The following is a 13,278-nucleotide window of genomic DNA, read 5'->3' as shown; positions in this document are numbered from 1 at the left end:
CGCAATGTGACGCCTGCAGACCATTCCATCTAAGTCTGCATTCCAAATGGCGCTCCTTCCCTTCCGAACCCTCCCATGCGCCCAAACGGTGGTTCCCCCCCACATATGTGGTATCAGCGTACTCAGGACAAATTGGACAACAACTTTTGGGGTCCAATTTCTCCTGTTACCCTAGGGAAAATACAAAACTGGGGGCTAAAAAATAATTTTTGTGGGAAAAAAACTTTGTTTTATTTTTATGGCTCTGCATTATAAACTTCTGTGAAGCCCTTGGTGGGTCAAAGTGCTCACCACACATCCAGATAAGTTCCTTAGGGGGTCTACTTTCCAAAATGGTGTCACTTGTGGGGGGTTTCAATGTTTAGGCACATCAGTGGCTCTCCAAACGCAACATGGCGTCCCATCTCAATTCCTGTCAATTTTGCATTGAAAAGTCAAACGGCGCTCCTTCCCTTCCGAGCTCTCCCATGCGCCCAAACAGTGGTTTACTGCCACATATGGGGTATCAGCGTACTCGGGACAAATTGGACAACAACTTTTGAGGTCCAATTTCTTCTCTTACCCTTGGAAAAATAAAAAATTGGGGGCAAAAATATAATTTTTGTGAAAAAATATGATTTTTTATTTTTACGGTTCTGCATTATAAACTTCTGTGAAGCACTTGGTGGGTCAAAGTGCTCACCACACCTCTAGATAAGTTCCTTAGGGGGTCTACTTTCCAAAATGGTGTCACTTGTGGGGGGTTTCAATGTTTAGGCACATCAGTGGCTCTCCAAACGCAACATGGCGTCCCATCTCAATTTCTGTCAATTTTGCATTGAAAAGTCAAACTGCGCTCCTTCCCTTCCGAGCTCTCCCATGCGCCCAAACAGTGGTTTACTGCCACATATGGGGTATCAGCGTACTCAGGACAAATTGGACAACAACTTTTGAGGTCCAATTTCTTCTTTTACCCTTTGAAAAATAAAAAATTGGGGGCAAAAATATAATTTTTGTGAAAAAATATGATTTTTTATTTTTACGGTTCTGCATTATAAACTTCTGTGAAGCACTTGGTGGGTCAAAGTGCTCACCACACATCCAGATAAGTTCCTTAGGGGGTCTACTTTCCAAAATGGTGTCACTTGTGGGGGGTTTCAATGTTTAGGCACATCAGTGGCTCTCCAAACGCAACATGGCGTCCCATCTCAATTCCTGTCAATTTTGCATTGAAAAGTCAAACGGCGCTCCTTCCCTTCCGAGCTCTCCCATGCGCCCAAACAGTGGTTTACTGCCACATATGGGGTATCAGCGTACTCGGGACAAATTGGACAACAACTTTTGAGGTCCAATTTCTTCTCTTACCCTTGGAAAAATAAAAAATTGGGGGCAAAAATATAATTTTTGTGAAAAAATATGATTTTTTATTTTTACGGTTCTGCATTATAAACTTCTGTGAAGCACTTGGTGGGTCAAAGTGCTCACCACACCTCTAGATAAGTTCCTTAGGGGGTCTACTTTCCAAAATGGTGTCACTTGTGGGGGGTTTCAATGTTTAGGCACATCAGTGGCTCTCCAAACGCAACATGGCGTCCCATCTCAATTTCTGTCAATTTTGCATTGAAAAGTCAAACTGCGCTCCTTCCCTTCCGAGCTCTCCCATGCGCCCAAACAGTGGTTTACTGCCACATATGGGGTATCAGCGTACTCAGGACAAATTGGACAACAACTTTTGAGGTCCAATTTCTTCTTTTACCCTTTGAAAAATAAAAAATTGGGGGCAAAAATATAATTTTTGTGAAAAAATATGATTTTTTATTTTTACGGTTCTGCATTATAAACTTCTGTGAAGCACTTGGTGGGTCAAAGTGCTCACCACACATCCAGATAAGTTCCTTAGGGGGTCTACTTTCCAAAATGGTGTCACTTGTGGGGGGTTTCAATGTTTAGGCACATCAGTGGCTCTCCAAACGCAACATGGCGTCCCATCTCAATTCCTGTCAATTTTGCATTGAAAAGTCAAACGGCGCTCCTTCCCTTCCGAGCTCTCCCATGCGCCCAAACAGTGGTTTACTGCCACATATGGGGTATCAGCGTACTCGGGACAAATTGGACAACAACTTTTGAGGTCCAATTTCTTCTCTTACCCTTGGAAAAATAAAAAATTGGGGGCAAAAATATAATTTTTGTGAAAAAATATGATTTTTTATTTTTACGGTTCTGCATTATAAACTTCTGTGAAGCACTTGGTGGGTCAAAGTGCTCACCACACCTCTAGATAAGTTCCTTAGGGGGTCTACTTTCCAAAATGGTGTCACTTGTGGGGGGTTTCAATGTTTAGGCACATCAGTGGCTCTCCAAACGCAACATGGCGTCCCATCTCAATTTCTGTCAATTTTGCATTGAAAAGTCAAACTGCGCTCCTTCCCTTCCGAGCTCTCCCATGCGCCCAAACAGTGGTTTACTGCCACATATGGGGTATCAGCGTACTCAGGACAAATTGGACAACAACTTTTGAGGTCCAATTTCTTCTCTTACCCTTGGAAAAATAAAAAATTGGGGGCAAAAATATAATTTTTGTGAAAAAATATGATTTTTTATTTTTACGGTTCTGCATTATAAACTTCTGTGAAGCACTTGGTGGGTCAAAGTGCTCACCACACATCCAGATAAGTTCCTTAGGGGGTCTACTTTCCAAAATGGTGTCACTTGTGGGGGGTTTCAATGTTTAGGCACATCAGTGGCTCTCCAAACGCAACATGGCGTCCCATCTCAATTCCTGTCAATTTTGCATTGAAAAGTCAAATAGCGCTCCTTCCCTTCCGAGCTCTCCCATGCGCCCAAACAGTGGTTTACTGCCACATATGGGGTATCAGCGTACTCAGGACAAATTGGACAACAACTTTTTGGGTCCAATTTCTCCTGTTACCCATGGTAAAATAAAACAAATTGGAGCTGAAGTAAATTTTTTGTGTAAAAAAGTTAAATGTTCATTTTTATTTAAACATTCCAAAAATTCCTATTAAACACCTGAAGGGTTAATAAACTTCTTGAATGTGGTTTTGAGCACCTTGAGGGGTGCAGTTTTTAGAATGGTGTCACACTTGGGCATTTTCTATCATATAGACCCCTCAAAATGACTTCAAATGAGACGTGGTCCCTAAAAAAAAATGGTGTTGTAAAAATGAGAAATTGCTGGTCAACTTTTAACCCTTATAACTCCCTAACAAAAAAAAAAATTGGTTCCAAAATTATGCTGATGTAAAGGAGACATGTGGGAAATGTTACTTATTAAGTATTTTGTGTGACATATCTCTGTGATTTAATTGCATAAAAATTCAAAGTTTGAAAATTGCGAAATTTTCAAAATTTTCGCCAAATTTCCGTTTTTTTCACAAATAAACGCAGGTACTATCAAAGAAATTTTACCACTATCATGAAGTACAATATGTCACGAGAAAACAATGTCAGAATCACCAGGATCCGTTGAAGCGTTTCGGAGTTATAACCTCATAAAGGGACAGTGGTCAGAATTGTAAAAATTGGCCTGGTCATTAACGTGCAAACCACCCTTGGGGGTAAAGGGGTTAAAATTATTGAATCTGTCCAATTACTTTTGGTCCCTTTAAAAACAGGGTGGCACATGTTAAGGAGCTGAAACTCCTAAACCCTTCATCCAATTTTAATGTGATTACCCTCAAATGAAAGCTGAAAGTCTCAACTTCAACTACATCTGAATTGTTTTGTTTAAAATTCATTGTGGTAATGTCTATAACCAAAATTAGAAAAATGTTGTCTCTGTCCAAATATATATGGACGTAACTGTATTTTCAGGAGTTCAATAATATGGAGGGATTGGGTGAGTGGAAGGAAGTGGGCATGGGGTTGAAAGGTCAGTTGATTTACAGGGGGAACCTCAAGGCATATAAAGTGTTGCAGGAGGAATTTCAGTTCCCAAGGCTGAATATCTTTCAATACAGATGGGTTCAACATGCATTCCAGGCACAAAGAAGAAGAGGGCCTATAGAGGTGCAGACGGATCTCACGCTAAATTTTATTCTTAAAAATAGTGGAACGAAGGGGGTAATATCGGAAGTATATGGAGATCTGTTGCACACCTTTTTGGGAGGGCACCCTGTCAAGGCCAGAAGGAAGTGGGAGGCTGATCTGGGTGAGATGATAATAGGTGGGAGTCTATTCTAGAGTATGTACCCAAGATATCTATGAGTGAGCCTGGGAGATTGTCACAGTTGTACGTGATTCACAGGGTGTATAGAACACCTGATATGCTATTTAAAGCTGGGCTGAAATCCAACTCTGATGGCCCTAGATGTTCACAATCTCAGGCAGACATATTACATATGCTTTGGCATTGTCCCAGATTGTCCTCCTATTGGATTGTACTGTTGAACTGCATTGAAATGGTATATGGGTGCGTTGTCCCTAGGAACCCGTTGATATGTATATTAGGGTACGTGGAGGAAATATTAACTGACAACACGACTAAAATTGCAATTGCAAGATTATTGTTTATTGCGAGGAAACTGATTGCAAAATATTGGATTAGAGAGGAGCCTCCATCCAGACGTGATTTCATTACTCAAACGAACCATATAATTCAATTTGAGAAAAGTATTTACACTAAGAGAAACAGGCTGGTATTCTTCCATAAACCATGGCAGCCGTGGCTGGATGGGATTAATTAATGTTTTACCAGCATATAATATTAAAGAGTACAACTTATACTCTGTTTAATATTGTCAACTATGGACGAATTATTGTTTGCTCCTGATTTGGTCTCCATGGGGGGGGGGGGGGGGGTGTTAATCTATTGTAAAACACAAAATGAGTATTGACACTCGATTTGTTGTAAATCTTGTTATGGTTAGTAAAAATATATCTGATTTAAAAAAAAAAAAAACATCTCTAAGCATTATTAGGGTACGTGCACACAACGTCTTTTAGATGCCGGCATATCCACTGAGTCTTTGAGGAGGAAGACACTTCAGAAAACCAATGGCAGTATTGTTGCAGTTGCGGGAACTCGAACATATTATTAGAGCACGCCGAAAACACTCGGTTAGCACCTGAGCATGATCAGATAACACCTTATCCAAGCACATTCACTTATCACTAGTTACAGGGCATTTCTGTATCATGTCTGCCTGTTGTACTCGTCTCACCATCGTTCTGTGTTTCTCTCTTGCAGACTGTGACTTTACTCAGCGACCTGGCGACAGTGCTGGAAGCTCAGGGCCGCTTTGGTGAAGCTTATACCTATGTAAAACAAGCACTTGATGCAGCACAACAGACTGAGCACCCCAATCAGCATGTTATACTTGGCAACATGGCGATGATCCTCTTACATCAAGGTATGTATTACAATGCAAACAACACTGATGAAAAATGGGGCGTGCAATGCCTGGAAGAAAACTCTGCCTCCGGTCTTCATTAGCGGACCAGCCCCCTCCCATTAGGGTCACAGTGCTCTGCGATGTGTAGTGGTGGCCCCCGCGCCTGTGGTGCCAGGGGGTGACAGATTCCCTTTAATGGAAGTTGAACACATCAGATAATGCTATAATTATTTTTAAATACATGTGTAAAAATTAAAATGAGCAAGATCTGTAATTCTGGAAACTATTTTTCCAAACACTGAAATATATTTTGCATCTGTGCTCTATCCATGATGAGTACCCACCAAAATGAAAACAAAATAATACTTTCTTTATCGCCTCTCATTGGGGGACACAGGAACCATGGGTGTATGCTGCTGCCACTAGGAGGCTGACACTATGCAAATAAAAAAGTTAGCTCCTCCTCTGCAGTGTACACCCCACCGACTGGCATTAAACTCTTCAGTTTTAGCTTAGTGTCAGTAGGAGGTGGACACGGGTCTTTCTTTAGACCCTTATCTACCTCAATGTGCGTCGTTTCTTTTCAGGTTTTTTCCGGATGGGATACAGGGTGAGCTGTCACACCTGTAGTCCCTCAAGCGGACTATGAGTACGGCGTGTACTGCCACCCCGTATCCTCAGATCCCTCAGCAGGACCAAGAGCCTGGCACACAAGCGTGCTCAGAAGTCCGGTCCTGGCCCGTCCCCCACCCACTCGCCCACCAGAGCCTGTCGGTCGGAGGAGACGAGGACGTCCATCAGCAGCTCCTATGGACGTCTGATACCTTCTCAAGGTTAGTAGCAGACGACGGGGGATTTTACTAGGTGAGTATTTCTAAAGGGGTTCCCAGGACTCAGCGCGGGTCATCGCTGCATTTGCAGCACTTTCCCCGTTCCCTGCGCGGTGGCTACCTTTCCATGCCCCACCGCGTTCCTCCAGCGGTCGCCGTTCTTCCTTCAGGCCCCGGCCTCCCGGGGCCTGCTTGCGGCACACTCCTGCCTGCAGTTTTTCCTTCAGCGGTCGCTGGCTCCTAATTTAGGCCCCGGCCTTTCCCGGGGCCTACTTGCGGCGTACCAGCTGCCCTCAGCGTTCCCCCCCTCAGCGTTCTATGCGGCGGCCTCTCCGGCGGCGCTCACCTCCACAGCCAGCTGGGGCCTACTCCGGCGATTCTTCACCGGCGGCAGCGCTCCCTCTCTTATATGCGGCGGCTGCCGCGCCGCTCTGCCGGGCAGCGTCTGCGCCGCGGGGATCTTCTCTCCGGTCACCGGCTCCAAATTTAGGCCCCGGCTTTTCCGGGGCCTACTCCGGCGACAGCGCTCTCTCTCTTTCATGCGGCGGCTTCAGCGCTGCTCTGCCGGGCAGTGTCTGCGCCGCGGGGGTTCTTCTCAGTGGGCACCGGCTTCTAATTTAGGCCCCGGCTTTTCCCGGGGCCTACTTCCGGTGCCGCGCTCCGCCCACTTCCTTCTTCATCGGGCGGGCTTTTTTTCCCGCCCGACATACTGTGCCTGCTCATCGGCGCCCCCCTGTCTGGCTCCGCCCCCGTCCTCCAGGGACAGCGTCTGTGTGTGCTCACCGCTTCTTAGCTGCAGGAGCTCATGCAGCGTGCCCCACACCTTCGCCACTGCATTCTCCGTGGGCACAAAATCTGCACAGAATCCAGCACCTCAGGGCAGGAGTTCTCCTCCGGCAAGTGGGACATCTTCCAGGACGGGTCCGTGAGTAGCTGCACTGCAGACTGACACCCCCCTCTGCCCCACTGTCCCCTAACCCACTGGCATCTTCAGAGGACCTCTCAAAATGTCTACCTCTAAAGGGGGCCGCTCTCGCCCCCCTACTTCTTCTTCTGCCTTAGTCACGTACTTTGCTTGTTCGTCCTGTAACAGCAAACTTCCCTCAGGTCAGTCCTCCCCGCTGTGTCAGTCCTGCAGCAACCCGATTGTTCCCACCGCCCAGGATCCCCCGGCTGTTCCGCCCGAGAGTGATCCCCCCATCCCAGGATGGGCCGCCTCTCTGTCACAGTCGGTGGCCGATTTAACACGGGTATCTCAAACCCTGGTGTCCGCGCTGGATCGGTTACCCCTGCAGACCTCGGCCGTAGCCAGCGGGTCACAGGAACCGCCGCCAGAGCTCTCCTTGATAAGCCACAAAAGGTCCAGACAGGAACGTCGGTCTGAGTCCTCTTCGCGCTCCATCTCGCCGCTCGGCCCTCCCCCGCGGTTGGTGTCCCACCGATCCTCCTCCCCTGAGTCAGGCGAGGCATTATCTGATGCGCCTTCGGAGGATACTTCGGAGCTGGATCCTAACCAAATCGCCACCATGAGTGAGACAGTCCAGAACCTCATTGGGGCAATAAACCAAACATGTGGCATCAAGGATCCCTCTACGGAACCCACAGATCAGGCGGTTTCGTTTAGACGGGCCAAACCACCTTCAAAATTTTTCGCTCCTCATCCTGAATTCGAGGAAATCGTGTCCAGAGAGAGAGAGAACCCCACTAGGCGTTTTCAGAGGGGAAAACGCCTGGGTGTGTTATATCCTTTTCCTCCAGAACTTACCGCCAATTGGACGGCCTCTCCCTCGGTGGACCCCCCTGTTTCCAGGCTGTCCACCAACAAGGTGCTTCCTCTGTCCGGCGGAGCATCTCTGAAGGATTCTAACGATAGAGTTATAGAATCCTTCGCGAAATCTGCTTTTGAAGCGGCTTCAGCGGCTCTATGTCCAGCTTTTGCGTCCACTTGGGCTTCAAAATCCATCTCAAAATGGGCCAAGGATCTTCGGCGAGGTATCCTGGATGGGCGCCTCCCGCGCAATTAGCGGAACTTGCCAACCAGATTTCCCACGCTGGTGAATACCTGGTTTCCGCCTCCCTGGATGTCGCGTCTTGTGCGGCTCAAGCTTCCAGCAATGCCGTTGCCATCCGCCGGACCGTTTGGCTCAAGGCCTGGCAGGCGGACTTGTCCTCCAAAAAGTCCCTCACTAGTCTGCCCTTCCAGGGCTCTCGCCTCTTTGGTTCCCAGCTGGACCAAATAATTAAGGACGCCACCGGGGGTACAAGTTCTCTTCTCCCCCAGGCTAAGCCTCGTCGCCCTCCTCCTAGACGACAGTTTCGTTCTTTTCGGCCTTTTCGTCGCTTCGCTGCGTCAAACTCCTTTTCCCAGCAGCAACAGAGGCCACAGGCACGTCAAGAGAAGAAGGCGGTGTCCTTTAGGCCCACTCCGTCCTGGCGTCCTCGTTTCTCCCAGGGTAGATCCTCCAGGCCCAGGACTGGAAGATCCACCTCGGCATGACTCTCGGCAAGACTCCAGCCCAACTCCCAGATTGGGCGGCCGTCTTCTCCTTTTCAGGGACGTCTGGATTTCCGCAGTAGAGGATGCATGGGTCAGGGAAGTTGTATCCTCGGGATACAAAATAGAATTCGCTTCCCGACCTCGGGATCGTTTCTTCCAATCCCGTCCTCCAAGAGACCCCGCTCTAGTTCCGGGCTTCTTCTCAGCCATCGCTTCTCTGCTCAAATCCGGGGTAATCGTTCCCGTCCCAGAAAAAGAACGCTTCACGGGTTTCTACTCGAATCTTTTTGTGGTACCGAAAAAAGACGGCAAAGTTCGCCCCATTCTGGACCTCAAATTGCTGAACAGGAGAGTTCGCCTGAGACACTTCAGGATGGAATCCCTTCGTTCAGTAATTGCTTCCATGGAGGCTCAGGAGTTTCTATGCTCAATAGATATCCAGGACGCCTACCTCCATGTCCCGATATTTCCCGGACATCACCGTTTCCTGCGCTTCGCAGTGCAACGAGATCATTTTCAGTTCGTCGCTCTGCCGTTCGGTCTCGCAACCGCGCCAAGAGTGTTCACAAAGATCATGGCGGCGCTGATGGCCATCTTGAGAGTCAGAGGCTTGGTCCTATTTCCATATCTCGACGACATCCTCATCAAGGCTCCGTCCTTCGCTCAGGCCCACGAAAGCCTGTCCATTGTTCTCGACACCTTAGCCCGTTTCGGGTGGCTGGTAAACCGGAAGAAGTCCTGCCTTATTCCTTCTCAGCGCATCATCTTTCTGGGCATGCTTTTCGATACTCGTCAGAGCAGAGTCTTCCTTCCCACAGACAAGAGATCCACTCTCTGTCGGGACATACGCTTGCTCCAGGGTCCTCGACCTCCCTCCCTCCGTTCGGCCATGAAGGTTCTGGGGAGGATGGTAGCTACATTGGAAGCGATTCTCTTCGCCCAATTCCATTCGCGACCCCTTCAGCAAGCCATTCTGTCTCAGTGGGACAGGTCGGTCTTCTCCCTGGATCGACCGATCAAACTCTCCTTTCGGGTCAGGCGGTCTCTCAACTGGTGGCTGACGTCACCTCTCATCTCCCAGGGCAGGTCCTTCCTTCCGGTTCACTGGCAGGTGGTGACAACGGACGCCAGCCTGCTCGGCTGGGGTGCGGTTTTTCGCCACCTGACGGTCCAGGGCCGCTGGTCGCTGCAGGAGTCATCTCTGCCGATCAACGTCCTCGAAATTCGGGCCATCTTCCTGTCCCTCCGCCACTGGGAAAGGATCCTCAGGGGCCTTCCAGTCCAGATCCAGACGGACAACGCCACGGCTGTGGCATATGTCAACCATCAGGGGGGGACTCGGAGCTCCTTGGCCCTTGCCGAGGTATCCAAGATCCTTCTTTGGGCAGAGGCAACGGTTCCGGTGATATCCGCGGTGCATATCCCCGGCGTGGAAAACTGGGCCGCCGACTTCCTCAGCCGGGAGGGCCTCGCGGCAGGGGAATGGTCCTTGCATCCGGAGGTCTTCCATCAGATTTGTCTTCGATGGGGAACTCCGGATGTGGATCTCACGGCGTCCCGAGTCAACAGGAAGGTTCCGCAGTTCGTCTCCAGGTCCCGCGATCCTCTCGCAGTGGGCGTCGATGCTCTGGCCATTCCTTGGTCACAGTTCGAGCTGCCCTACCTGTTCCCACCCCTTCCATTACTTCCCAAACTGTTGAAGAAGATCAAAGCGGAAGGGGTGCCGGTCATCCTGATCGCCCCGGATTGGCCCAGGAGAGCTTGGTTCGCGGAGCTCGTCAACCTTCTCGCGGACGCTCCCTGGCGCCTTCCAGACAGGCCCGATCTGCTGTCCCAGGGTCCGATCTGCCACCCGAATTCTCGGTCGCTCAGTTTAACGGCGTGGCTGTTGAGACCGCGGTTCTGAGAGCGTCTGGCCTTTCGGACCGGGTGATTCACACCATGATTCAGGCTCGGAAGCCTTCGTCTTCCAGGATCTACTACCGCACCTGGAAGGCCTACTTCCGGTGGTGCGAGTCCAACCGCGTTCCGCCTATGGTTTTTTCCCTGCCTTCTTTTTTGGCCTTCCTTCAGGCAGGACTGGATTCGGGCCTGGCTCTTAGTTCCCTGAAGGGTCAGGTCTCTGCGCTTTCCATCCTCTTTCAGAAGACCTTGGCCTCTCGGCCACAGGTTAAGACCTTCTTTCAGGGGGTAGCCCACGCCGTCCCGCCGTACAGGGCCCCTGTGGAGGCATGGGACCTAAACCTGGTACTGGACGTTCTGAAGGTTTCTCCCTTTGAACCTCTTAGGGAGATTCCTCTATCAGTTTTATCATGGAAGGTAGCCTTTCTTGTGGCCATCACGTCCATTCGCCGCGTTTCCGAGCTGGCGGCCCTGTCTTGCCGTCCTCCGTTTTTGGTCATTCACCAGGACAAGGTGGTCTTCCGGCCCCCACCTTCTTTTCTTCCTAAGGTGGTTTCCACCTTCCACCTCAACGAGGACATCGTTCTACCTTCCTTTTGTCCAGCTCTGACTCATCCTCTGGAGCGATCATTGAACAAGCTGGACCTTGTCAGGGCTGTGAGGATCTATCTGGACAGAACGTCCACTTTCCGGAAGACGGATTCCTTTTTCGTCATTCCTGATGGCACGCGCAGAGGCCAGCCGGCTTCTAAAGCGACTATTGCTCGATGGATCAGAATGGCAATCTTGGAGGCTTACCGGGTCAAGAACAGAGTGCCCCCTCCTGGGATTAAGGCTCACTCTACCCGGGCAGTCGGCGCCTCCTGGGCGGTGCACCACAGGGCTTCCGCCCTACAGCTGTGCAAAGCGGCAACTTGGTCTTCCATCCACACGTTCGCCAAATTTTACAAGGTCCATACCTACGCATCGGCGGACGCCAGCCTAGGCAGAAGGATCCTGCAGGCGGCAGTGGTGAGTCCTCTGACCTGATGGAAGTCTGTTTTTCCCGCCCTTGGGACTGCTTTGGGACGTCCCATGGTTCCTGTGTCCCCCAATGAGAGGCGATAAAGAAAACAGGATTTTTGGTTGCTTACCGTAAAATCTGTTTATTGAAGCCTCCATTGGGGGACACAGCTCCCTCCCAATGTTTTTGTTATATGTTCTCTGACTGTTCTCACGTTTACAGTTCTCAAGTTTGTGGTTATGGTTTTTCAACCTTGTTCTTTCTCCTACTGCTTTCTCACTAACTGAAGAGTTTAATGCCAGTCGGTGGGGTGTACACTGCAGAGGAGCTAACTTTTTTATTTGCATAGTGTCAGCCTCCTAGTGGCAGCAGCATACACCCATGGTTCCTGTGTCCCCCAATGGAGGCTTCAAGAAACAGATTTTACGGTAAGCAACCAAAAATCCTGTTTTCTCCTACGCCTCATTGGGGGACACAGGACCATGGGTGTTATGCTGCTGCCACTAGGAGGACACTAAGTAATACAGAAACAATAGCTCCTCCCCTGCAGTATACACCCTCCTGCTGGCTCCAAGTGAACCAGTTCTTGCTTAGTGTCCGTAGGAGGCACCGTTTTTATTTTAGTTTTTTACTTTTTATTCTATTTTTCTCTATCGCCTCTCATTGGGGGACGCAGGAACCATGGGGTGTATGCTGCTGCCACTAGGGGGCTGACACTATGCACAAAAAAAGTTAGCTCCTCCTCTGCAGTGTACACCCCACCGACTGGCATTATGCACTTCAGTTTAGCTTAGTGTCAGTAGGAGGTGGACACGGGTCTTTCATTTACTTTTTATTCTATTTTTTCCCTTAACGGAGCAAAAATAATACTTTTTTGGAAGGTAAATCTTGACTGACTCTCCATATTCTATACATATGCAGTACAGACCAAAAGTTTGGACACACCTCATTTAAAGATTTTTCTGTATTTTCTGGACTATGAAAATTTTACATTCACACTGAAGGCATCAAAACTATGAATTAACACATGTGGAATTATATACTTAACAAAAAAGTGTGAAACAACTGAAATTATGTCTTATATTCTAGGTTCTTCAAAGTAGCCACCTTTTGCTTTGATGACTGCTCAGCACACTCTTGGCATTCTCTTGATGAGCTTCAAGAGGTAGTCACCAGGAAAGGTTTTCACTTCACAGGTGTGCCCTGTCAGGTTTAATCAGTGGGATTTCTTGCCTTATAAATGGGGTTGGGACCATCAGTTGTGTTGAGGAGAAGTCTGGTGGATACACAGCTGATAGTCCTACTGAATAGACTGTAAGAATTTGTATTATGGCAAGAAAAAAGCAGCTAAGTAAAGAAAAACAAGTGGCCATCATTACTTTAAGAAATGAAGGTCAGTCAGTCCGAAAAATTGGGCAAACTTTGAAAGTGTCCCCAAGTGCAGTGGCAAAAACCATCAAGCGCTATATAGAAACTGGCTCACATGAGGACCGCCCCAGGAAAGGAAGACCAAGAGTCACCTCTGCTTCTGACGATAAGTTTATTCGAGTCACCAGCCTCAGAAATCGCAGGTTAACAGCAGCTCAGATTAGAGACCAGGTCAATGCCACACAGAGTTCTAGCAGCAGACACATCTCTACAACAACTGTTAAGAGGAGACTTTGTGCAGCAGGCCTTCATGGTAAAATAGCTGATAGGAAACCACTGCTAAGG

At 48.7% G+C, this 13,278-nt stretch overlaps 1 protein-coding gene across 3 annotated transcripts in view; it reads left to right on the top strand.

Annotated features, from left to right (window-relative positions):
• TTC19 (tetratricopeptide repeat domain 19) overlaps window positions 1-13,278 on the top strand; it is a 67,643-nt gene that overhangs the window by 35,657 nt on the left and 18,708 nt on the right. For all 3 annotated transcript variants that reach the window (XM_069761115.1, XM_069761114.1, XM_069761113.1), the window contains exon 9: window positions 5,189-5,351. In XM_069761115.1, the coding sequence (XP_069617216.1) occupies window positions 5,189-5,351 (163 nt within the window). The remainder of the gene's footprint in view (window positions 1-5,188; window positions 5,352-13,278) is intronic.

Source organism: Ranitomeya imitator, chromosome 3 (assembly GCF_032444005.1).
Source record: "Ranitomeya imitator isolate aRanImi1 chromosome 3, aRanImi1.pri, whole genome shotgun sequence".
Lineage (NCBI taxonomy): Eukaryota > Metazoa > Chordata > Amphibia > Anura > Dendrobatidae > Ranitomeya > Ranitomeya imitator.
Note: the sequence above shows the minus strand (reverse complement) of the source record. Positions and strands in the feature narration are given on the sequence as shown.